Source organism: Mizuhopecten yessoensis, unplaced genomic scaffold, assembly GCF_002113885.1.
Source record: "Mizuhopecten yessoensis strain PY_sf001 unplaced genomic scaffold, ASM211388v2 scaffold4947, whole genome shotgun sequence".
NCBI classification, from domain to species: Eukaryota; Metazoa; Mollusca; class Bivalvia; order Pectinida; family Pectinidae; genus Mizuhopecten; species Mizuhopecten yessoensis.
This window is the reverse complement of record NW_018405801.1, coordinates 244,446-269,594: the sequence shown is the minus strand read 5'-3', so window position 1 is coordinate 269,594 and position 25,149 is coordinate 244,446. Positions and strand designations below refer to the sequence as shown.

The 25,149-nt window shown below is 36.5% G+C and overlaps 1 protein-coding gene across 5 annotated transcripts in view; it reads left to right on the top strand.

Annotated features, from left to right (window-relative positions):
• The window catches only part of LOC110450032 (ankyrin repeat and sterile alpha motif domain-containing protein 1B-like), a 208,374-nt gene that overhangs the window by 30,361 nt on the left and 152,864 nt on the right, over positions 1-25,149 (top strand). For all 5 annotated transcript variants that reach the window (XM_021497246.1, XM_021497245.1, XM_021497244.1 and 2 more), the window contains exons 2-9: positions 3,294-3,380; positions 10,152-10,302; positions 17,478-17,552; positions 18,260-18,481; positions 18,940-19,015; positions 20,406-20,504; positions 23,721-23,916; positions 24,639-25,096. In XM_021497246.1, the coding sequence (XP_021352921.1) occupies positions 3,294-3,380; positions 10,152-10,302; positions 17,478-17,552; positions 18,260-18,481; positions 18,940-19,015; positions 20,406-20,504; positions 23,721-23,916; positions 24,639-25,096 (1,364 nt within the window). The remainder of the gene's footprint in view (positions 1-3,293; positions 3,381-10,151; positions 10,303-17,477; positions 17,553-18,259; positions 18,482-18,939; positions 19,016-20,405; positions 20,505-23,720; positions 23,917-24,638; positions 25,097-25,149) is intronic.

Here is a 25,149-nt window from a genome sequence, read left to right as displayed (position 1 = left end):
GGTTAATTAGAAATGCTTCTTTTCATTTTATTATTGTTGTTATTGTTCCGAACAATGTCACACCCAAAAAAAACCCGGAAAATATTAAAATTGACGAAAATTCAATTTTTTTGTATTTTTTCCAAGAAAGTCCCCTAACTATCGGAGTGTTTAGATTTTCATAAAATCAACTCTACATAGTTGCATAACCATTATATGAAAGTTTCAACGAATTTCGCTGGTTAATTACGAAAGTGTGGAGCCACCTTAAAGGCAATTTTTGTTCATCTGTGATAATTTTTTCTTGTGGTTTGATAGATATACACCCTGTTATACCCTTGTGGCTGTAATGGACATACACCATTCCATTGATATGTATTTACCAATTACAAGATCTAGGGAACAGAAGGATAACTGCACTATCAGTACAGAATATGGCAATGCTGGTTATCCAAATCTTGTGAGCTTAACACTTTCTTTAAATTAATTGAAAATAGATTACCTTTTATTAAATATTCCAGTATTTAGCATTTTTTCTTTTATTACTTAGGGTACAGCAAGAATTTACCTGATAATTTAGTGTTGTTCATTTATGAAAATGAATACCTTTGAAAATAACCTTGACGAAAACTTTACTTGAACTTTTGATGAAGCTAACCAGTCTTTGTATAAATGTGCTCAATGTTTTTTTCTGTTGATGCCTAATTTAGTATAGCTAGTTCTATTGATTTCGGTCATTTGACGAAAGACTAGACAGCTTAATTAAGCAGTATTTTTTATTTTTTTTAAAAGATTATTTTTGCACTTGTATATTTTGTCTTTTTTTTTTATTTTGTGCTTTTATTTACATGTTATCATGTTAGAAAAACATTAATTAAAATTTTAAAGCTGATCTAACCTTTCTATTGGGATATACATTTTTCTTTGTGTGGTGCTACATTGACGAGACATATATACATGTATGTCAAGATCTTTATTGTTGTATCTTTACTGGTATCTCCAAGAGATGTTACCCTCGAGCTCTAAGACCATTAACCTTGCGAAATTATCATTCTGCACTCGAGTACCCGAGACAGATAAAGAACAAAGACAACAATTTGAAACATTTGTTTCGTGTGTAATAGACATGAAACAAGGACTATCCTTTGATGATGAGGTTAGACGAAAGCCATTTCTGATTGGATGAATGGATTGATATATCCAATCGCATTAGTTAGCTTCATTTATAAGTTGTAAACACATCTTTGGACTGTGAATATAAAATCATGAACAATGTTGGTCGTTTCAAGGTTCTTTGGAACTTTTTCCTGAATTGATGTATTCATAATGCATGAAGCATCGCTGTAGACCTTTGACTTAGTATGGTCATCCCTTCTTAGGGTTTAATTTAGAAAAAAACAATAAAATGGTTTTATCAAAAATATGTACCCGGGTAGCCCCATCCTTATAAGTATTTGTCACAGAGGACATGTACAGGTCATTTCATCATAACGTGATGTCAGGTTTATTCGTGTCAAAGGTCTGCCAAGTTTGAACCCTACAATAGAACTTTTATGATAAGAAATGAATGGTTTTAGATATTCCTATAATAATTACAGGGTTGCATGAGACTCCGACATTTAACTTGTGTTTTCTTGTTCTGAGAGCTGGGTGATCTATCATTGCCACAAATACCATGGATATATCTAGCCTGTGTGATTTGTACACATTCTAAATAGGACAAGTAGAACAATTCCCTACCTTTTTTTTTTAAGCTTGTGGTAATGACAAAACCTTACCAAAGTTCAGGGCTTGGTAAACGTGGCCGGGCCACCACTTATGGGGGTATATCTAGTTTACCACTGAAATAATAAATATTTGATTTTGAGCCTTTGTTTACCACTGAAATAATAAATATTTGATTCTGAGTCTTTGCTTACTACTGAAATAATAAATATTTGATTCTGAGCCTTTGTTTACCACTGAAACAATTGATGTTTGATTCTGAGACTTTGCTCAACACTGAAACAATAGATGTTTGATATTGAGCCTTTGTTTACCACTGAAACAATAGATCTCTGATATTTGTTTACCACTGAAACCATAGATCTTTGATATGTTGTTATATACTGCTGAAATGATAGATCTTTTATTTATGCTAAACGTTTACCACTGGAACAGTAGATCTTTGATTGAGACCCAATGTTTAGGTAGCAACATACAGTAGAAATGGCCCGACTTTGAAAAACAAGGCACATGTCGAGGAAATGTAAACACAGCGGATTTACCCTACACAACATATATACATGTATATATATTTGTAAACTGCATTACATTTCCAATACATATAAAGTACTGAGAAGTGTATAAACCTCTTTTTCTATGTATGTCACTTGTGTGAAAACCATGGTTACCACATCAAAAATCACCAAAAATCACCAAAAAATGCTATTTTTGACCTAAAATTTGACCCCCGCAACTAGTAATTTTTTTCCTCAGTTCTGTCTGAAATTGAAGATTACCTACTTGGTTGCAGAATTATTTTGGTCCCAGTAAAATTGTAAAACTTGATTTTTTGCAATTTTCCGTCGTGTGCTGTTGTCAAAATTTTACCTCTTGTAAAGCTAGCTTTGCATGTGTATAGGCACCCTTTCGGATTATGGCCAAAATTTTGGTCTCGAACCAAATTTTTAATTTTTTTTAATTTTACAAATGTGAAGCTCACATAGCCCACTTCATCATGCTTATACCAATTTTAGTACAGTTTTATTTTTATATTTTTTTTACATATCATTATACAGGGGTTAGCCATTTAACAAAAATATCACCCATGGCCACAACCCTCTACTGTACACTGCTACCTTATGACTGAAACCATGGAAATTGTTTTTCTGTGATTTGTTGTACCTTTGTAATGGTAGATTTTGATGCTTTTTTTCATGGTTAAAGGGTCAATTTTTGTAACCACAGGCCTAAGTTTATGATTGTTTCTCCATTAGAAAATGTTAATGGATTTAAAGAAAATTCCTTGGAAGTAAAGACATTTTTGTCAACCCCAGCAGTTCTTTCAAATGGAAAATCTTCTGTTCATGAAACTTTGGTCAAACAGATATTTCATCGGTACGGTTTACTGATTGGAGCTAATAGTTCACTTTTCACTCTATAAAACAATTTAACATATAAGTTTGCTAATGGTTTAATTAGGGGAAAACATGCAAAGTAAAGATATGGTGTTTGTACTGTTTACGCATACAATAATGTCTCATTTATATAAATTTCACATTCTCTTTCTTTATTTCACCTGAGGTAAGATTTTGATGTTGTTGTTATTTCAGTTGGCCGGTCAGATCTGCGACCAATGTAAACTGTGTGGACAGTAATGGCTATACTCCACTACACCTGGCCGTCCTCCACGGACACAAGTGAGTATACACAGGCCCAGACTCTGTATACTTTATATTTTACAGCCCTGAATACGTATATTATATGTTTTACAGGCCCTGAACATGTATAATTTATGTTTTACAGACCCTGAATATGTAAAATTTATGTTTTACAGGCCCTGAGCATGAATAATTTATGTTTTACAGACCTTGAACATGAATAATTTGTTTTATAGGCCCTGAGCATGAATAATTTATGTTTTACAGGCCCTGAGCATGAATATTTTATGTTTTACAGGCCTTGGGGATGGAAAATCTATGTTTTACAGGCCCTGAGCATGAATAATTTATGTTTATCAGACCCCGACTCTGGATAATATTTGTTTAACATGCCCTGATCATTGATAATTAAGTTTTACAGGCCCTGAGCATGGCTAATTTATGTTTTACAGACCCCAACTCTGTGTAATATTTGTTTAACAGGCCCTGATCATGAGCATGGCTAATTGATTTTTTAAAGGCCCTGAGCATGGCTAATTAATTTTTACAGGCCCTGAGCACGGATAATTTATATTTTACAGGCCCGGAGTATGTATAATTTATATTTGATCTTTGTTGTGAAGGTTAATGTTTTTAATTTGAATTTCTGGCGATTTTATTATAGACAGATATTACGTATTAAAGGATACTTATTTATATTTTTTGGGGCATTAGATGCAAATTCAAGACCTTATAACATTAGTATGTACAATTCATAAATTTCTATTAAGATAAAAAAGATTAAAGGTCAGAGTTTAAAAATTAGTGATGTGGATCAGTTTTACGAGCATAGTGCATTGTGGGATAAGAATATGTGAGATGGTGAAATGTATGTGCCCTAGACTCTGAGAATTTTAAGAAAAATACATTGATTTTAAAAACCTTGTGTACATGTGTATACACAAAACATCTTTTAAAAACTAAACTTTTATCTGTTTTGAGATAACATTGTTGCTATAGGAGACTTCCTGTTCTCTTTATATACTAAACAATCTCACAGTACTAGCAGCCATAGAGACCTAGATATAGATACGTTATCATTGATCTGTAAGTGTCCGGGAACTATAACACATTCAAATGGTTTCAGTCATCTAGATGTTTAACATCATATATAGGTCATCAGAGTTCAAAGTATTTTATGTAACTGTCCAATGTCAAACATTTTCATAGTGGGTTAAAGGTCAAGTTACATTTCTCAATACAGTTGGACCTCGTTATTTCAAACTCTTATAACTCGAAGACCCCGTTTATCTGGAAGTATTTCTCTGGTCATGGCCAAATCTCTTCTTTATCTTAGTAAATATAAATCTGATAATTCGAACCCTGAAAACTCGAAAAACTGAGGTTCAGTGGAACCCGCTTATTATGATATCCTATTTGCCAGAGAAAAATATCATAATAACCGATATATCATAATAACCGATCAAGCTGTTTTCGGTCGTTTTTATGTTGTCTGAACCGGAAGTGAGATGCCCTATATCAGTTAGACATAGATTGATGTGGAAACATGGAAAAATATAAATTCAAAAAGATCAATTAATAATTGAAATAATTTGTTCATTGTTATTTATATCAGAGTGTTGGAAAAATTCGAGAGGTTTTCGTTTTGCCATCGTAATGATTAGCATGTAAATTCTACTTTCACTTTCAAAGAGCAAATTTCTAAGAACTATCTTTATACTACATCCTACACTTGTAGCTAATGATATTGTAATGTTACAGTCACGTGAAGTGATATAAGTAAAGATATTTTGCTGTGCTTTGTCAATTACGATCACGTGGCAATCACATGCCTCGTAAGTCGTGCTGTTAAATCAACTTGCAAAGAAACAATGACAATTAAAAACACAAAATATTCCCTTTTTAACAGTAATCAAATATTGTATTTAACGAAAATGGTGTAAATTGTAAATAAAGCAGCAGTCGTAAGTTGTTTAGGACAATAACGATAATTTTTGATCGATTTCCGGCACCATGCTGTCGGGGCGGTATGTCCCGAATTTGACACTTTTTCAACGGAAACACAGGGAAATCAACTTCTAATGCAATTCAGAAACTTTTTATTGCTTAAATGATTAAAAACACAGGTCTTCCTTCTGAAGTAATATTTTCCTTGAAATCGGCATGATTTTTCAAGTTAACCGTGAATATTTGTGAAAGACATGTTCGTTTTCTAATCGGAATTTTGTGTTCGGTAGGCCTAATTGTTTTAATTTGATATACAGTCCTACAGCAATTTACTGCACCACATGTTTTGTTAAGACTAAAATGTATGACCAGCAAGCGATGGTCGATCTATTGTTTTCCGCTGACTGGGGTGAAAACGAGGTGAAAAATTTACCTTGAGTGGACAGATGATTATCTCGGGCGATATACAGTTAGCCAGACCTATTGCGTAATTGTCCAGGTATTCCACACAAACAACTTGCCTGAGTTTTTACCTTATAAAATCCATTCACGGCAGAAAAAAATATCACAATAAACGGGGTTCTTCTTTTGACCATATCATAATAAACGATATTTTTTTGTTTAATTAAAGAAGGAAAAAATCGGTACATGGGAAAAATATCATAGTAACCGATATATCATAATAACCGATATCATAATAAGTGGGTTCCACTGTACCTCGAAGTAAGATATTGGTTTCAACCGTGTAAATCCGTGTAAGTCACTTATTTATTCTTTCATACAAATAAAAAGCAAAACTACGGCATCTCGCCATTCCGTGTTGATGAACATCTTTCGTGAAATCGGTGAAAATATTTTATGTTGAAACTGAACAAATTACAAGAATATAAAAGTTACAATATATACATTATGACATAACATGATTATATGACAAATAACTAAAAACATATGCATTCATATTACATACTACATAACTATGTTTGGCGAAAGGGGCAACTCAGTTACTACAAAATAAACTAAATATCCTTCTCCTGGATTTGTCAGCAAATTGAGATATTTAAAGAAATTAATGGAAAGAACAATTTTCCAGAAGAATGATAGCATGTAGTGTCCAGTTAAAAATCCTCATCTTAAGAATCTAGCGGACCGTCAACAATGCAGTGTTGGAACAGTACTTGGCTAGAGCTACTGATGAGTATGACAGAAGAGGATAATAACTGGACATCATGTATATTGTATGAGCTATACCCCATCACGGTGTAGCTTGCTGAGCTACCAGGTCTGGGTGAGGAATAGGTGTCAGTATGGTCATACAGATATATAGATAGATGATCATCCCGTATTACACTATTCCTCATCTTGATGCAGCTTGGTGAGCTACCAGGTCCGAATAAGGAATAGTAGTGTGACGATTATACTGTATATACTTATGTAATGTACATATGTGTTCCTATTTGGAAACATTATAATAGGTTACAATCAATTCTATAGTATACTACCAAATATGATAAATTCAGTACGGATGGTAGCAATATAAATACAGATAGACAGAATGAAATTTATCAGTTTAAACTAAGCTTATATACATACAAATGTAAGCTTCATATAAAGCTTAAGAATGTAATGTGTGCAGACTGTCAAAACCACGATGTTCATGATAAAAAACAAACTTCATCAATGTTGATCAACAGTATTCTGTATGCTTACTGCAAGTCCTTTAATGATTTGTACACAAAAACTGATGACAGTCCAAACCGGAAAATTGGTCACAAAGCGTGGTCATGCATAAAAGAGTTCCACAGTTAAAATCACAACCTAACACAGCTTCACAGGTTCATGTTTCATACGAGCGAGTATGGCTTTGAAAGTCGATCGAGAGATTTGGAGAACAATACGATATTGCTGTTGATTACATCGATTTGAGGAGATGTCAGGTGTCATAATTAGCTGTAATGAATCAATGTGTTACATGTACGATAGAATCTGTTTGTGTGTGTTTTCATTTAAAGAATCAACTATGTATGCTCCATTACAGTGATTAGTTTTAGACTTGCGCACTTTCATTTTTCGCATTGTATAGTACGAGGTCAAAGACAGCGGGAATGTTCAAATTTTAAATGTAACACTTCAGAGGGAAAATTTGATGGACTTGCAAATATAAATGCAGATCTGGAAAGACTTTTGCCAAAACTATCCAAAAACCACATTTAATCACTAGAGCCATCCATATTTAGTAACAAATTTACAATATGGTCCAACCGTTTTGATCGTGCTAAAAGAAATGTTTTTCGGAAATAACTTGCTCTTTTTTTGTAAGCGTGTTTATTGTAAAATAACATACCTGTATTTGTTATATTGATTACGTATATCATTCATCGATTGATTATAAGCATTGGCTATTAATACAAATCAACGACTGCTAATGCTATGTCCAGACAGCAAATTTCATACCAAATATATGAACCCGCATAACCTGAATATTCGGATAACTTGAAGTTTTCCCACGACCCTTACTTTGAGATAGCGAGGTTTGAATGTATCTTTAGGGTCAAGGGTCAAATCATATCCAAACATCTTCATAGTGCATCAAAGGTCAAGTTATATTTCTCAATATCATCTGGGTCAAAGGTCAAATCATATCCAAATGTCTTTAAAATGCATCAAAGGTCAATTTATATTACTCAATATCTCCTGGGTCAAGGTCAAATCATATCCAAAAGCCTTTAAGCCTCAGTCACACATTCAGGATTTTTTACTGCCGTCTTTGAAAGGACCACTCCTCTAAAAAAGAAAGAAAAAGTCAGATCAAGACTGTGTGATTCGTGGTGGGAAATTCACAAATTTGTGAAAACATTTATTTAATCATGACAACAATCAGATGTTGTTCAGGAAGCGTCCCGATTCAGCCTTTTCCAGACAAATTCGTCCCGATTCTCCCGTTCTCAATCCGAATATGATCCGATTTGTAACTTCCGCATGGTAAAAAACGAGCGAATCTGTCCCGACAGCGTCCCAATTCTCCTGAACGTGATCCGACAGAGATCAGACAGTGACCGGACAGTGAACCGACGCATCCAGCAAGATCTGGATGCAATCTGGACGCAATCTGGACTTAATCGGCTAGATACGGCAATGAACAATTTCTCCAAATCTTGCCCATTCATCACGACAGCGTCCCGATTCACAAGACACCGTCCAGACAAAACAGGATATTGTTACGATTTTGATCCGATACAGCAGAATCTGTCACGACATAGTCACAATTGTAATCCGACTAGACAAAATCGGCTGAGTTTCTCGAATGTTACGGGACGCACCTAACTGTCGGGAGTGCTTGGCCGTAAGACTCTGTTACGAACGTATACGACTGCGTTCAGACAATGATAGGACATTCCAGATCATTGAGGATAGTAATTCGACTTTTTCGCTTTTCGTGTCGTAGCACTGTCTGATCTCAAACGGGAGCCATAATCGGCACTGTGTGAACGCCGCATTATAGAGCATCAAAGGTCAAAGATCAAATCATATATTCAAATATCTTTATATTGGGTTAAAGGTCAAATCAAATATCCAAACACCCTTAAATTACGTCAAATGTTAAAAAGGAGTATCCTAACCGAAGGTACAGAATTTGGGACAAAAGATGAGGCTTGTTGAGGATTTTGAACTCAAAATATGTACCCAAGCGTGGGATATTTCTATCCTACATAATTAAGATATGGTCGAGTTATTTTTTCGTTGCTTACTAACTTATGTCATCGAGATGTCTAGGCACCATCTTGTGGAAAATATCAACTTCTATAATATTGAAAGAGCCCATCAGAGATTAGTTAATACTGAAAGTATGCACCTTAAGTTTAAAATACTTGATTAGGAAAACAAACTTCAGTAAAATTGATTAAAATGACGTCAAACTCTGCATCATAACATCATTACAACGTCTTTCCATTGTGAAACTGTGCTTATGTGAGATAGATCTATCGTACATGGCCATCCATCATGGGAAAGCTCTATCTTGCATGGCCAGCAGCTATGTAAGACAATAGCGGTATCTAGTACATATACACAATAGTCTATGTTTATTAGCAAGATCAGTATGTACCAAATTACAGTTCCTTGTGTAAATCAATATAGACAATCTTTTCCGCAGTCCTTTATCTTCCCCATTGTTTCATTTGTATATTATATATGGGTTAATCAGTGACTTCACGGCTCTTGCCTGATGTATAGGGGTCCGATATGTATTGTACACCGACAGCAACTGTAGGGCCTGTGACTTTTTTACAATGTACATTTTGGCTCAAGATATAATTACCATGGAGGTATTAGGTATGTGGTAATTCATGAGACGAAACCTATTATTACATCTCATCTATAAAATAGTGTGTCTGATTGGATTATATTGATCACATGGGAGGGAAATAAAACACATGTTCCCCTCGCACTTACATATATATGTCTCCCCAGTCAAATTTCCCATATAAGGTAAGAGGTACCATACCTAAGTTTTGAGTGACTGCAGCAGATGACAACAATGGCTTAGAAGTACGATCATGAACATCATGTACGCTGTTGTGTTAATGTCGTATGTCAGTGTGATAATATAATTATTACCCTACCCATGTGAAACATGATTAATCTAAGGAAAAATAAAGAATCATGTTTCCTTTCACAAAAACAATAAATGTATACATAAACATGTAATAATACTAAAACAAAGTGTTTTCGACCAAATATTGACAGTAAGATAACCTTGATATTTAATGTGTCTGAGTTTGTACTCACAAGGTTAAACCAGGTACTGTATGGAAGCAAAGCTTTCATTATGCATAATTTCATGCTGGGACTACGGTTTTTTTCCAGGGTCACAGTTGAAAGACTGCTGTCTGCCGAGGCCTTACCCAGTCTACAGGACAACACGGGCTGTACCACACTACATCTGGCAGCATGGAAGGGCTATCCTGAAATCTGTAAGCTCGTCCTGGCTAACGAGGGAGTCCCTATCAACATACAGGTAAAGAGACGTTCCCAAACAAAAGTTGGTTATCCTGTTTGTCTAACTCAAGTTTTCAAGGTTTAATGAGCGCCTTTTACAATTTGAAAGTATGAGTGAGGAAACCTGTATCTCTCATTTCTATATGTGTTTAAGATTATTAGACTCTTTTATGTCCAGGGGTGTAGGATAGGGAAATTCCACCCGAGGGGTTTTCAAATTTCGCCCCATTAGAGCAACAAGGTGCTATGTCAGTTTTTGACAGTTTTGAGAAAAACGCATTTGAAAGTTTTAGTCCATTGTCGCCAAAGTGCTATCTGAGGCAGAGAAAAACTGGTAATATATTATTAAACATAATATTGAAAAGAAGACATACCAAAAATAATGAGGTCAAAGGTCAACTATAAATAGCATAGCATAGGTCATTATCAAGATAGCACCTTGTTGCATTGACATACTTATGGAAGTTAATGCAACAAGGTGCTATCATCCTGAGATAGCCCTTTGTTGCACTGGCTTATTTTCAAAATGTTCCCTATATTTTGTGCAACAAAGGGACTTTATTTAAACCAGTCTTCTGATTAGAAACATTTCTATGTAATAATGATTAAATAATTAAATCTTCGAATGTAATTAGGCACAATTTATTAAAAAATGTCAAAAAAGTTTGTTTTTAAAGTTAAAAACTTACCAAAGACGTAATAGTTCCGAGCATATTTTATCCAAATCATATAGTTTACTTAAAATCCAAGTTTTATTTTGTAGATATATTACAGTTCAATAAGTTTACACTTAATGTTCACTAAGGTTTCATCAGATAATCTATCCGAGTGTATGCTACTCATAACTCAGGTTTTTGGTATCCACACATCATACACACAAATGAAAAAAAAAAAATGTTATTAAAGAAATCCTTGTATTAACATTTTGTGCCAACGCCTAGCCTTAGTTATCCTTTTCTTCAAATTCACTGTCATCTATGTCTGACATCTCGTCCTTCAACATTTTACTGGTTTGAAGAGATTCGTCATATGTATGGTATTCCTCTGGAATAATTTTAGTACGGCACAGAGACAACAGGTCATTTTTTTCTCAGTAGAGATTGGCAGTTTGGAGTTGAAGCATTTTGTTAGGGTACTGTCATTCTGTTGCATCCTTCCTCTTGTGACACGGATTTCAAGAAACTCTTCGGGATCAAAACTGTAATTGACAAAAAGAGAATTTGGCTTGTCTTTTCTTACTTGGATCCTTTTAATGCAGAGCCAGTTCACTCTTTTACCGCAGATGTCAATCTTCATGTTGCTAGCAGTCCTAGATTTGAGTGCCTTCAGATCATAAAAGTCATCAAACCGCATTGGAATGACAGTGTATGGCTTATTTCTTCGCGCCAGCCTGACGATCGTTGCCCACTGGCTTGGGACGAAGACCTGAGTTTTCTTTTTTGCATGCTCAACTGCTGAGTGGATAGAATCTGACTCCATCTGTGAGTGACCTGATACAAAGAATTTTTGATTGACCTTTTCAATGTTGGGATGCTGTTTCATTGCATACAGGAGGCCACTAGCCATGTATTGTCCTGCACAGGTATCCGAGTAAAATGTAACCTCCTTTATCTTCTGAGGTGTTGCGAGAAGACTTATCTGCTTCAGAACACATGATCCAATCTCATTCCATCCTCGTCCGCCTTGTGTTTCATCCCACAGATAACATGTTCCTTTTTGATCCGACAGTGAATAAAAGGAAAGATTGTAGCAACTTAATTTTCTCTTGTAATAAAGCTCACCTACAAGGGAGCAAGGTGTAGACAAGACTGCCTCCAAGTCAAAAGTAGAAACATGAAAGGTTTTATCATGTTTCGCCTTTGTCTTATCCCTCTGTTTCTCTTTTCTTGTCCATTCTTTCATCTCTTGGTGTACTCTATAAACTGCTTCTGCATCTTCATCAACTGTTCCATCTTTTTTCCTTTGTTCATAAAGCGTGCATGTAGAATATTGATCTTTTTTGGGTTTGTGAAACGACAGGTTGTAATTCTCACAAAAGATTTTTCGATAGATACTCTCTTTCACTGGACACTTTTTGTCAGGAAAGTATTTCTCCTTGAAAAGACCATACATCACTTTAATGTTGAGGTCTGCACTTAGGTACTGTTTTCTGGTCTTTGCTCGAGAATAGTAGGATTCCATGATGGGAAATGATCGTATATGCTCGTGAATCATGTCGGTGAAGCACTGCGGAGTTTTGTATCCGGAAGCAAAAGTTCCACGTCTATCATGTCCAACATATGTTCCATGGCACTTGTTCTTTAGTGCGTGCTCAACTGCTTTTTTGCCAACATCGAGAGTTTTCAGGAAAAAGGTTTTGCAGACACGGTGACTCTTTTCATCAACGGTAAGATGAAATGCATTAGCTTTTGATTTTCTTTTTCCATCCTTTGTATCCTTCTGTATAATGTGTTGGCACAGGAATGATCGCTGTTTCTCATAATCAACCATGCCCCAAAACGTTGAGAATAGCTTTTGTCTTTCCTCCCCAGCAATCTTCGAGGAACACTTAAACCTGCATTTTGAACAGTCAACATTTCCTATTTTCCGAGACTGAATTTGTATTCCTCTGCTAGATATGTAAGACATTCCTTTGTTTCTGAACATTTTTTGCTTGTTTCTTTTCCACTCTGATGGCTTTGGAGTCCTTTTTCGGAACAGTTGTCTTCTTTTTGGACTTTTGTAGTTTGCCTGTTTATGAGGTATTACTAACTGTGGCTGGGAAGACTTTTTGTTCTGAGGCGTTGCCTGATTGGCAGTAGGTTCCTTTACTGGCGTTGAAATATCAAGTCTTTTAACCGCATCATAGTGCTCCTGACCACGTATGGCTGTACATGCAAGGAATATGTAGTCATTGTTGGAACATGACTCACCATGTAGATCAGGCTCAACATCAATAACAGGTGTTTGCATCTTGCTGGAATATATCCTGACAGGCCTTTTCATGATATTGGCGACAGCGAGTGGCATACAATCTGCAAGATCTGTATTCCATGTCCCGGACTCTCGAATCTTGTCCACCTCCAACAAATACTCTGACTTGTCATCTTGATCAGATGCTAACTTTTTGTCCCGGAACATTCGATAGTGATTGTAGTTGTCACGAAGGTGATCAGCAATATCACTTCTCACAGACTCAGTAGATACAGTATCCTTGTTCTGATTGAAACTGTCGAGAAATGCATTTACAAAACAGTTGCCATCTGCTGTTACTGGGATTCTTTTCAATCCATTACTCAACAAAAGTTTGTCAAGTCTGGACTGATGATATTGCGTAATCCTTTTTTGAATTTGTGCAATCTTGGCACTTTTAGCTGTAGCTGCTTGAAATGCTGTTTTCCTTATTTTTGTCTTTTAAAGTTTTGTTACTGCTATGTTGTCCCTCTTCTTCCTACGTTTGTGTTTGGTATTTAATGATATTCTGGGTAATGGAACAACATGCTCTTTATTATCTGAGCTTAAATCAGCGTAATCGTTGTTTTCTGTATCCGAAGAATTTAAGTCTTTCTTAGATGGTTTGTAAGTTTTGTCCAAATCATCAGTTTCTGAATCGGTGCTTGGCTCCCTCTGTCGTTTCCTCAACATTGCTTTCCTGACTTCAGACAGCGGAATGCTGTCTTCGTCCTCAGAAAAGTGTTCCGGTACAGGTTGGTTGTTTAAAGAGTGAGTTGTGGTAATGAGTGAATCACAAGTCAAGTTTATAGTGTCAGGGACAATATTGCCAGCCTCAATTTCAGTACTTTCCACTGGAGGATTGGCATGGTCAGCCTCATTTTCAGTAACATCCACTGGGGGATGAGTTTTGTCAGCCTCATTTACAGTTACATCCACTGGAGGATAAGCATGGCCATCCTCATTTTCAGTTATTTCCAATGTAAGATGAGTTTTGTCAGCCTTATTTCCAGTAATTTCCAATGGAGGATGAGTTTTGTCAGCCTCATTTTCAGTTACATTCACTGGAGGATTGGTATGGTCAGCCTCATTTTCAGTAACATCCACTGGAGGATTAGCATGGCCATCCTCATTTTCAGTAATTTCCAATGTAAGATGAGTTTTGTCAGCCTCATTTTCAGTTACATTCACTGGAGGATTGGTATGGTCAGCCTCATTTTCAGTAACATCCACTGGAGGATTAGCATGGCCATCCTCATTTTCAGTAATTTCCAATGTAAGATGAGTTTTGTCAGCCTCATTTTCAGTTACATTCACTGGAGGATTGGTATGGTCAGCCTCATTTTCAGTAACATCCACTGGAGGATTAGCATGGCCATCCTCATTTTCAGTAATTTCCAATGTAAGATGAGTTTTGTCAGCCTCATTTTCAGTTACATTCACTGGAGGATTGGTATGGTCAGCCTCATTTTCAGTAACATCCACTGGAGGATTAGCATGGCCATCCTCATTTTCAGTAATTTCCAATGTAAGATGAGTTTTGTCAGCCTCATTTTCAGTATTGTCCGCTCGATGATGGGTTATAGTAACCTCATGTTCTGTAGTGCTGTCCTTTATTGGATGTTTTTCACCGTGAGTATTGTCTACCCGACTAGTAAAATTATTCTGAATAGCATCAATGTCAATGTCAAAGAATGAATAAGGGACATCAGACATATCAGTCGAGGTGTCATCATCGCTGTGGGACATCTGCAATAAAATCCAAAAGTATTTATATTCAAGTATATATGAATAAACTTTAAACAACATGTATATTTGCATCAAAATATATTAAATAAAAACAGGTTATTTCATATATATATATGTGACATAAAAGCCATAATGGTATAACAGGGTCTATTGGTTTGGACCATGCTGGTATGTATGATAAATAAGTACATGCTTGGTTATTTATTCAGTTACAGCATGATTTGGTTTATAAATTTCACTATAGTTACAGTTACACAATATTCAGAATTAAGCTTTATTTATAAAACATCTGCATGAAGTTTTCACAATAATATTACTATGCATTATTAATGGAAATACAACTGTACTTACATTGTCAGGGTTAACGTTGGAATTTGCAGGTGTGTCTTTCCCACGCTAGTCACAATACCTTCTGACTGATTATTTTAAGAGTTGGAATTACATTACTAGCCTAATGGCCAATATTATGGACTTCAGATTCGGAATCAAAAGCAATAAATATTCTCTACCTCTGGGGCTATATCTCCTAATTGGAGTGTAACATGACCCTACAGCCGTGCCACAAGGGGCTATCTTCAAGATAGCACCTTGTTGCTGTATACAACACTGAGATAGCACCTTGTTGTCTGAAACAAAAGGACGTTTTGCAAGATAGCCCAATTCATTAATTAACACATAACTTCATTAATAATAATGATACTGTTTAAATATTTTTACAAAAGATGGAGAATGATATTTCATAAAATATTTAATCAAAATGTCATTTTCGTCAAAAATTCGACATAGCACCCTGTTGCTCTAATGGGGCGATTTGGTAAAACCCGAGGCTTTGCCAAGGGTTTTGTCAAATTTGAAAATCCTGAGGTTAGAATTTCCCTTTCCTTCACCCTTGGGCATGATAAATTATTTTTCTTTCATTCCAACAACCAGAATAAGTTCAGAAACCATGTCAATGCGTATGGATTGGCAACCTTTTTGAAAATATCAATTTCCCCTGAGCTTTTTTGACAAAAACAAATTTGTCAGCAAGATTTAGCATACCCTTTAATTGCAAATAGAGTTTGCACAGAAAAAATAATCTCATCTTTCTAACGTGAACGGTAAATATATCGTAAAAGGTTTTAACTTCATCACGTTGCCTTTTACGCATTGCGCCATCAGTGTTTTCCAAATTCGTAACCACATGTCATTATTGAGCCATTTTGACGTCACGCCCTTGTAAGATAGACTCGGCAAGCATGGCTATCTTACATGGCCAGCACTCTCTTACATGGCCAGATATGAGAGAAAGAGCTGTTCAGGGTAAGAAAGGGGTGTACGAAATTTCTATTCTACACACCATTTCATGTGACATGACGTCACAATGGCTCAATAATGATGTGACGTCATGAATTTGGAAAACTCTGATGCCGCGATGCGGAAAAAACGTTGTAATGAAATTAACCTTTTATGATGTATTTACCGTACAAGTTAGAAAGATGATATAAATTACTAATTACTGTTTGCTAATATGGGGTATGCTTAATCTCGCTGACTGATTCCTTTTCGTCAAAAGAGCTCAGGGGAAAAATTGATAATTTCAAAATGGTAGTCAGTCCAAACACATTTTCATGGTTTCTGAGCTTATTCGGGTAGTTCGGCAAAGCCTCAAGTTTTACCAAATTTGAAAACTCCTTGGGTGGAATTTCCTTATCCTACACCCCTGGACATGAAAGAGTCTTATAATATTGCTATTGTGGGTAGTGTGGACAAGCTTAAGGATATATATTAGCAAATGATGTTCTGTAAGTTTGCGTGAGATCTGGGTCCTTATTAATGAAACTGTTCTCAAGCTTAAACCCAGATTCTGTGCTCAAGCCCAATTCTTGTGCCAGTGATAAATTGATAAAAAAAATCATATTTTGCCAACAATATGCAAGAAATCTGGAAAGACTTTAAACCGAGTAATGTCTCCAATGTTTCCACCTGACTTTCTGACCGTGTAACATGATTCAGCCTACTTCTCCAAATTCGGAAATAAATTTCAACATCTTTCCTAATTTGTGAGAATAGGTGGTGCAAGTTTAACCTTCAAGTTGTTTGAACCCTTTTTCAAAGAATTATGAATCTTGATGTAATTATTGTAAATATTTATGCAGCATAATTAAGTTGTGACATGCAATTTCATGAAGTCCAAATTATTATAAACTGCCATAATAACACCCAATATCTCCTTTAGTTTAATTAGCGATAACAAGGCATGAAGAGCAGCTAATATTGAATTTAGAGATCATGGGGTGGGGGTTGCATGTATATGAAGCTAGCAGTGTTAACTCATTCAAACCTATAATTTCACGATGAACTTTTCCAACCTTTGAATAGGAGGAGTTGAAATGTGTCTTCAGGGGTGAATGAGTTACCTGGTAAGTTTCATTGGAAATTATTTTTATTATTATTTCTTTTTTTAAATACATGAATGTTGGTCTTTAGATATTGATTTTCAGGAAGTGATTGTAGACACATCTATATTTACAGGACAGTAACGGCGACACTGCGCTCCACTACGCCGCTCAATACGGATACGACAGTGTGGTGGATGTCCTTATACAGGTAATACCAGAGGTTAAAGGTTAAATTCCTGCACAAATATGGATTTTACTTGTAAAGGGCAATATTTCACCAGCCAAAATTTTGCAAATGTGGTGTATTTATATCTGAGTTTAGGGCACAAATGAAATATCAGTTTAATACAAATAAACCAGTGGTGACCTGGACAAGATATTGATCTAGGATGATATTACTGGTAAATGGAGCTTAGGTCATGCAGTTATATGAAGTAGGTGGTCAAATTCTATATCAACTTGATCCTATGTAGAAGTAAGAGCATTCCCAACAGGTTCAATGTAATCTTAGATAGCCAATTAGTAATTGTCACTTTAGTACCAAATCTGTCCCAGTAATACTCCTAATATTGGTAACCAGATGATGATCAATTTAAATGATCCATCTACACTTCCATCTGCGAAAAATGGCCATAATTATGTACTGTATTTATCCGGCGTTAAGCCCATGCCTGGTTATAAGCCCGTCTATATATTGCAGTTAACTAATTCACCCCTGAAGACGCATTTGAACTCTTCCAATTCAAATGTTGGAATAGTTCATTTTGAAATTTCAGGGGTGAATGAGTTGTGTAAAAATGCAAACAAATGCTCTTATATTGTCCTGTTATAAGCCCATTACCTTATTAATGATATTAGGAAAAAAACATGTTTTAAGCATTCAATTCATTCATTCGGTCACTTTCTTTGTTACAGCACAATGCTGACCCGTCATTTCGTAACCTGAAGCAGGAATCTGCCCTTGACCTTGCTGCACAATACGGCCATGTGGAGGTGGTCAGTCTCCTGGTGGAGAAATTCCCTTACTTATCCCAGCGGCTCATCCCAAACCGGTCACCTCTGCATTTGGCCGCAGCGTGTGGCCACAGAAAGATCGTAGAGATTCTCTTGGATGCTGGTTTTGATATCAACACAAAGGTACATATGTTGAACCAAGGATTACCTTCAAAAGAAATAGTTCAGGGTTGAGTAGAGTGAACGGATTACGCTTTGTCAGTTTTAATGCAGGGATTATGTAGACTTATTTTACTATAGAAATTTTGAATTTTCCTCTTTTGAAAAGACTAATTTTCATCAAGAAAACTCCCTGAACACAGAATAAATTTTCTTGTAAGTAAGCTATTCAGATAGATAACACTATGAACAATGAGTACTAGGTTGTTGCAAAATAATCGTATTTCATATATGCAAAAAAGCCAGCAGGAATTCAACTTTTTCAAACAAAAGCTGATAAAAGAAATGAAATTGTAACTAAAGGAAGAAGAATAAAGTCTATAGAAAAAAATCACTGCCATGTTTCAATGTGGAATAAGCATACAGCCTATGTGCTGGACCTTCACCACGTAAAATGATGTTTTTCTTTGAATTGCATACAGACAGACAATGGTACTGCCCTCCATGTTGCTGTGATGTATTTCAAACCCGAGATTGTATCCGTTCTCCTGGAGAGAGGTAAGAATATGTGGGACCTTTATATTCTTCTTCTTCTTCTTCCGGTTCAGTGCGACATCACTTAAATATTTTTGCACTCTGCATGAGGGGGTTATATTTATTAGCGTCTATGAACAGTGCACGCAAGAATGGATAAAATGTTAAAAACACAGAGTCGACGTCTACTGTTCGGCGGCCCTGGACAGCTGGGTCTTAAGGCTGTCCAGGCTCTCGGCCTTCACCGCTCCTCCTGGCAATCTGTTCCATAGCCTGGTGGCTGTGGGGAAAAAGGAGGTCTTGTACACTGTTGTTCTAGTGCGTGGTCCAAGGAAATGCAGGGTGTGGCCTCTGGTCCGCAGTGATGTCTTCTGTAGGTAGCTATCCACCGGGATGTCCACAAGGTTATGGACTATCCTATATAGCATGACGATTTGGGTTGTTACCCGGCGGGTCTGGAGTGACTGCCACTTAAGTTGCTGTAGCTGTTACACTGCTTGTGCGCTGGTAATCTCCAGTAGCAATCTAGCTGCCCTACACTGCTTGTGCGCTGGTAATCTCCAGTAGCCAATCTAGCTGCCCTACACTGCTTGTGCGCTGGTAATCTCCAGTAGCGAATCTATTGTGGGTAGTGTGGACAAGCTTAAGGATATATATTAGCAAATGATGTTCTGTATGTTTGCGCGATTTCTGCCTAGGAAAGCCAAGGTCGAGTAGCCTTCTTGGTGATCTTGTCTATGTGCGTGTCCCAGCTGAGGCTCTTGTGAAATGTCAAGCCGAGGTATTACAATGTAGTAGAATTATTGCACATAAGCTGCATGCAGGGTTAGATTTTGAAGAGCACATACATCTGGTGCTGATTGTTAAAGTTTTGCTTCATACTCTGGAGCATTTTCAAACATTAGAGCTACCAACGTCCTCTTTTGAAGGTGTAAAGATACAGCATTTATTTTAAAGAAACTCTTTTCAGTTGCTTGAATTCTTCTAAGAAAAGCTTTACAAAGCAAAATGAAGGGTATAAAATAATGATAAAAAAAAATGATTGAAAAAAAATTGAAAGAGAAAACATATTTAGATACTTTATTATGACAGCATTCTAACGTTCTGCCAAAGAACTGGATCTTTTCGAAGGATGTAACTCTCTGTAAAACTGTCATTAAAGGGATAGAAAAGTACTAATTTGCATCATGAAAAAATCATGTAAAATATTATAAGATGTTGTCAGGGTGGTCAGTTGTCTAGGGAACTTAGGTTTCACTAAATATTAATTCATTCACTCCTGAAGACACCTTTGAACTCTTCCCATTCAAAGGTTGGAATAGTTCATTATGAAATTTCAGGGGTGAATGAGTAAATTCAACCTTCCTTTGGTCACTATAAGAATTAAGACGTTTCCACTGTTTTGTTGTTACAGGGACTGACCTGATGGGTGTGGACAGGAACGGCCACACAGCTCAGGACATCGCCGCTCAGATCGGTGGAAGCAATTCCAATGTTAGCCTCGTTATACAACGTAAGTTACTCTCTCCACTTTCACTGAGTTGTCTCCCATTTACTAGTTTGATATTTCTCTGTGACCCCCAAGGGTATGCTTTCTCTGTGACCCCTTAGGAAATGACACATGGCATGCGGAAAGAAACAATATTACGGTATCAGGGGAAGGAGTACAATAAATTAGAATTGGCTTTCTATGGGACAGGTCCATTGTATGTCAGGATGAAAACACAGATTACAATAACTGACATCCAATGTTTTAATATTGATTGAATAGGAGAGGAAGCATTATCCTCTACATTGAGGGTATGGTATACCATGGAATTCTTCACCCTCTATGTGAGAAGCTATAACTCATTCACCCCTGAAAACACATTTGAACTCTTCCAATTCAAAGGTTGGAATAGTTCATTATGAAATTTTAGGGATGAATGAGTTAATGTCTAACCCTTTGCCTGAAACAAACCTTGGGTTTGACAATCAAGTCATCTCTTGGTTTGAGATATCTTTGCCATACCCTCATTGTAAGCGCAGACTCTATTATTCATTTAAGGTGGCTCCACACATCGTCATCAGCGTCCATTTTCGTGACGTACTTCCGGAAAAAGTACAGCTCGGAATCAATTATCTTGATCGAAAATGTGCATGTACACCGTGTTGTCATTTCCGTATTGCGTATCGGGCATTCAATATCGTAGTGCAAATTATAGTAACACCTGGGCCGTTTTCGTTTAAACGGTCAAACCGATCGGACCACTGTTGTTCGTTTATTAAATTAGGTTGGACCTAGTAATCTGATGCTGCTTTCAGGCGAGCCTTGAGAAAGCCTTGCAAGGCCTGCATACACATTTGCACATAAACGAACAGGCCCCTGGTAAACAATAGTACATGTGTGGCCGATGATATGTCAACACCCGATATCGAGATTTTACAGGGAAATGTATAATCACACGTACTTCAGGAATAAAGCTTTCCAATTCATAGACATAAACAGACTCATGGGCAGACAGTGACATGAGACCAGACGACCTCAAGAAGGTCATATAGGAAACACATGGAATGTGGACGTACCGACCTCACATGTGCATATCACGTTCTTACACGAGTTCATAAGCTCGAGGTCGTTACGATTTTTGCTGTTGAGGGAGTTTCGCTCTGTCGATTAAATTGTGTTTACAAATGTAGTCTACTTACTCTGTGAAAATAATATTTTGTAAAATATCAAGATACCTTTGAAATGCATGTGTGCGTGCACGTGAGAACGGCATACCATGTGATAGCCTATGGTCACATATGTACCTGACATGTAATTATAAATATACCGTGAGTTAGCGGACTGTGGAATGATGTCCAAAGTGTACATGACTGAGGGTAATTTGGTTCCATTAAAGAACAATAAATTGATAATTTTGATATCATATTTTTGATTTATTTCCATCATTTTTGTTATATGTAAACAGAGACAACTGTCATTGTGTAAATGTCATCCCTCTGCAAAAAGTTCCGATTTTTTTCAAGGAAGATAACTCTCACCCAGATCAAAGTGATTGTAAAATGTAAAATAAATTAATTATAAAGCCATTGTGTATATTTTGTTCAATTTCCCATCCTATATGTATAGATCTTTGTGTCCTGTTTGCTTTTAGCTTGTAGATAATCACTTTTATCCGTACAAATTCAATAAAAAACACTTTCTGTAACATGTGTTACATATTTTGCAATAAATAAAATATTTGTAGGGTTAACTAGAAATGCTTCTTTTCGTTTTATTATTGTTGTTATTGTTCCGAACAATGCCGCACACAAAATTAAACGGAAAATATTAAAATAGACGAAAATTCAATTTTTTGGTATTTTTTTTCTAAAAAGTCCCCAAACTATCGGAATGTTTGGATTTTCATAAAATCAACTCTACATAGGTGCATAACCATTATATGAAAGTTTCAACGAATTTTGCTGGTTAATTGCGAAAGTGTGGAGCCACCTTAAGGTCAACAAGACAAGTGATTGTTTTAGTGTTATATTTTGAGACTTAGTTTGAAACATTTTCCGAAATTGTAAAACACCTCCAATCGAAATGAGTAAAGAAGTTACTAATCTTATCTAAGAATACTGTTTATTTCTAGTATAGAAACCTGTTTTACTCACTGCATCTTCGGCCTGTATTCGTGAAACCATTCTCATGCTCAAGCATGGATTCTTTACTCAAACCAGCTTTCTTATAGTTCACCTAAATCATGTTAAAAGTTCAAAAAGTCAAATGTAAACATTGAAAACAGTATTCAGGTTTCCACTTTTTTCCAAATCATTGACAATTTTTTTCTTTTTAATAATTTATATCCAGGCCAAGAAATTAGGCTCAAGCACAATATACATGATATTTGACGCACGTTAATCTAGTGGTAGGACGAGGTACTCGTGACTGAAGAGTTGTGGATTCAAGTCAGGTGACAGCACTGTGTTACATGTTTGAGCAAGATACTTTACTCTGCTTCTTCCAGTCTACTCAGCTGTAAATGAGTCTGTAGTTTGGCAGTGCTAGAATTGTAGAATGCTAGCTGCGAGCGCTAAAACAGCAGCACCGACTTTATGCTCCCCAGGGTGTTGAGAAAGATATTGGCTGGTTGCAAATCCCAAGAACCACGGATAATAATTTGTGAACCGCTTTAAGATGACCTAGGACCTAGGTTGTGATAAAGCAGTATATAATAAGCTCAAATTGTTATTATTATCCATTCGCAACGAATGTTGGAGGGGGTAAAGGTTTCCGCCTGTACGTATGTTACACTCTGTGTATGTAAGACTCAAGCGACTTCATTCCTCAACGAGATTTCATAAAACTTGATACAAGTATTTGGTATGGCAATGCCTTGAACTAGTTCGCTTTTCAGATTTTTATGTTAAAGGTCAAGGTCACTGTTACTAATTTTAGAAAAACTTTGTCCTCCCCCTAGCGACTTCATTACTGAACAGAATTTCATGAAACTTCATGCAAGTGTTTGGCATGGTAATGCTTTGAACAAGTTTGGGTTTCAGGTTAATGCATTAAAGGTCAAGGTCACTTTTACTATTTTTCAGAAAAACTTTGTCATTGCTCTAGTGACTTCATTTCCTCTTACATATGTCACAATGTGTGAATGCGAGGGGATTTGTATCACTTGTGATGCCTTATTTATTATTATTTTACTTAACCCTTGTTTTATCTGGTTGTGAGAAATTTGTATTTCTGTAACAGAGTATATCCAGAAACTGCAGGACCTACAGAAGGCTATGGCAGAGGAGGAGGGCCCATCTCCTGAGGAGGAGGAGGAGCACCCTTCTCCTGAAGAGGAACGCCCGTCCCCTCGCCCCCGGGCACAACCCCGAAACAGCAGTCCCAAGGAGGACCTGTACTCCAAACCCAGCAAGCGTGACCGCTCACAGGACAAGAAGTAAGCAACTGCATTAAAAACTGAAAAGATATTTCATTTGTGATTTTTTTTTTATAAAGAAACAGAATATTTGAACTATTTTTAGAATTTTGATAATCTAAATAGAAAATCAAATTGTGAAGCTGTTTGATTGGCTGATTAAATTTCATAAATTTCAATTCTACTCTTTCATCAAGATGAATGCATTAAAAATATAAAAATAAAATACATGATAAGAGAACATGAAATAGTTTTCAGTAGACATAGGAGCGTTATTATACTTCTTCAGATAAAAAAATTGTACAAACCTAGATTTTTTATAATTGATCAAATAAGAATATAGGGCACAGACCTGAAGCGTGATGGATATTTTGGAAGGGCCGGGTATCAAGGCATTATAGGCATGTTTTATATCTAGAAAGCGGTGTAGATCGTTCACTGATTTCTGTAGATCTGTCTTAACACAATCAAAGGGTTAAAAGGAGTTACTCCCCTTTGTATATCATGTATATGAAAGTTGGAATACATAGACCTGACTTCGCGTTTCTTGTGTTGTTTCCCATTTAAATACTTATACAAAGCTAAGGCTGGTTTTAGTGTTTGTTTCCAGTTGATGAGTGACATATACAAGGGAAGATTCAGACTTTTTGAACTTTATTTAGAAAAATTAATGATAACAAATAGTTTTAAATAGCATAAAACTTATTAAAAGTGTAATAATGTGATATATTATGTTTTGACAGGTTGGAGGAACCTCAGAATGACACTGGATATGAACTGGTTGCCCCTCCGATTCCTCCCCGGTCGCAATCCTTACTGGAGGAAATAACCAAACACCTACCATCCTTTGCTAGCATAGTGAATGATACCCCACCAGCACCCTTTAGTCCCGTACCTCACCAGCCCTTTCCAATCCCACCAAAAAGTTCTCCACCTGAACGGCTGAAACAGATGCCTCCTCGTCAGCCATCAGTCCCTGCTACTTGGGATGATATCCCAGTTCTCCCACCCGCAGCAGCTAAACAGAGACATAATTCCGGTGGGGACAGAAAACCTGTCACAAGAGAGCGTCGGACCTCGGATGGAAACACTCCGTACTATAACGTAAGCCAGATAGGTGGTCCTAAGAGGGATTACATGATGAGTCATGATGAGCTTCCCCCACCGAGAGCCTGTCCCGGGGATTCTTCATCCGTACACGGTAAGAACTGAAAATAGAATATTACATCATAAACAAACATTTTGACATAGTTC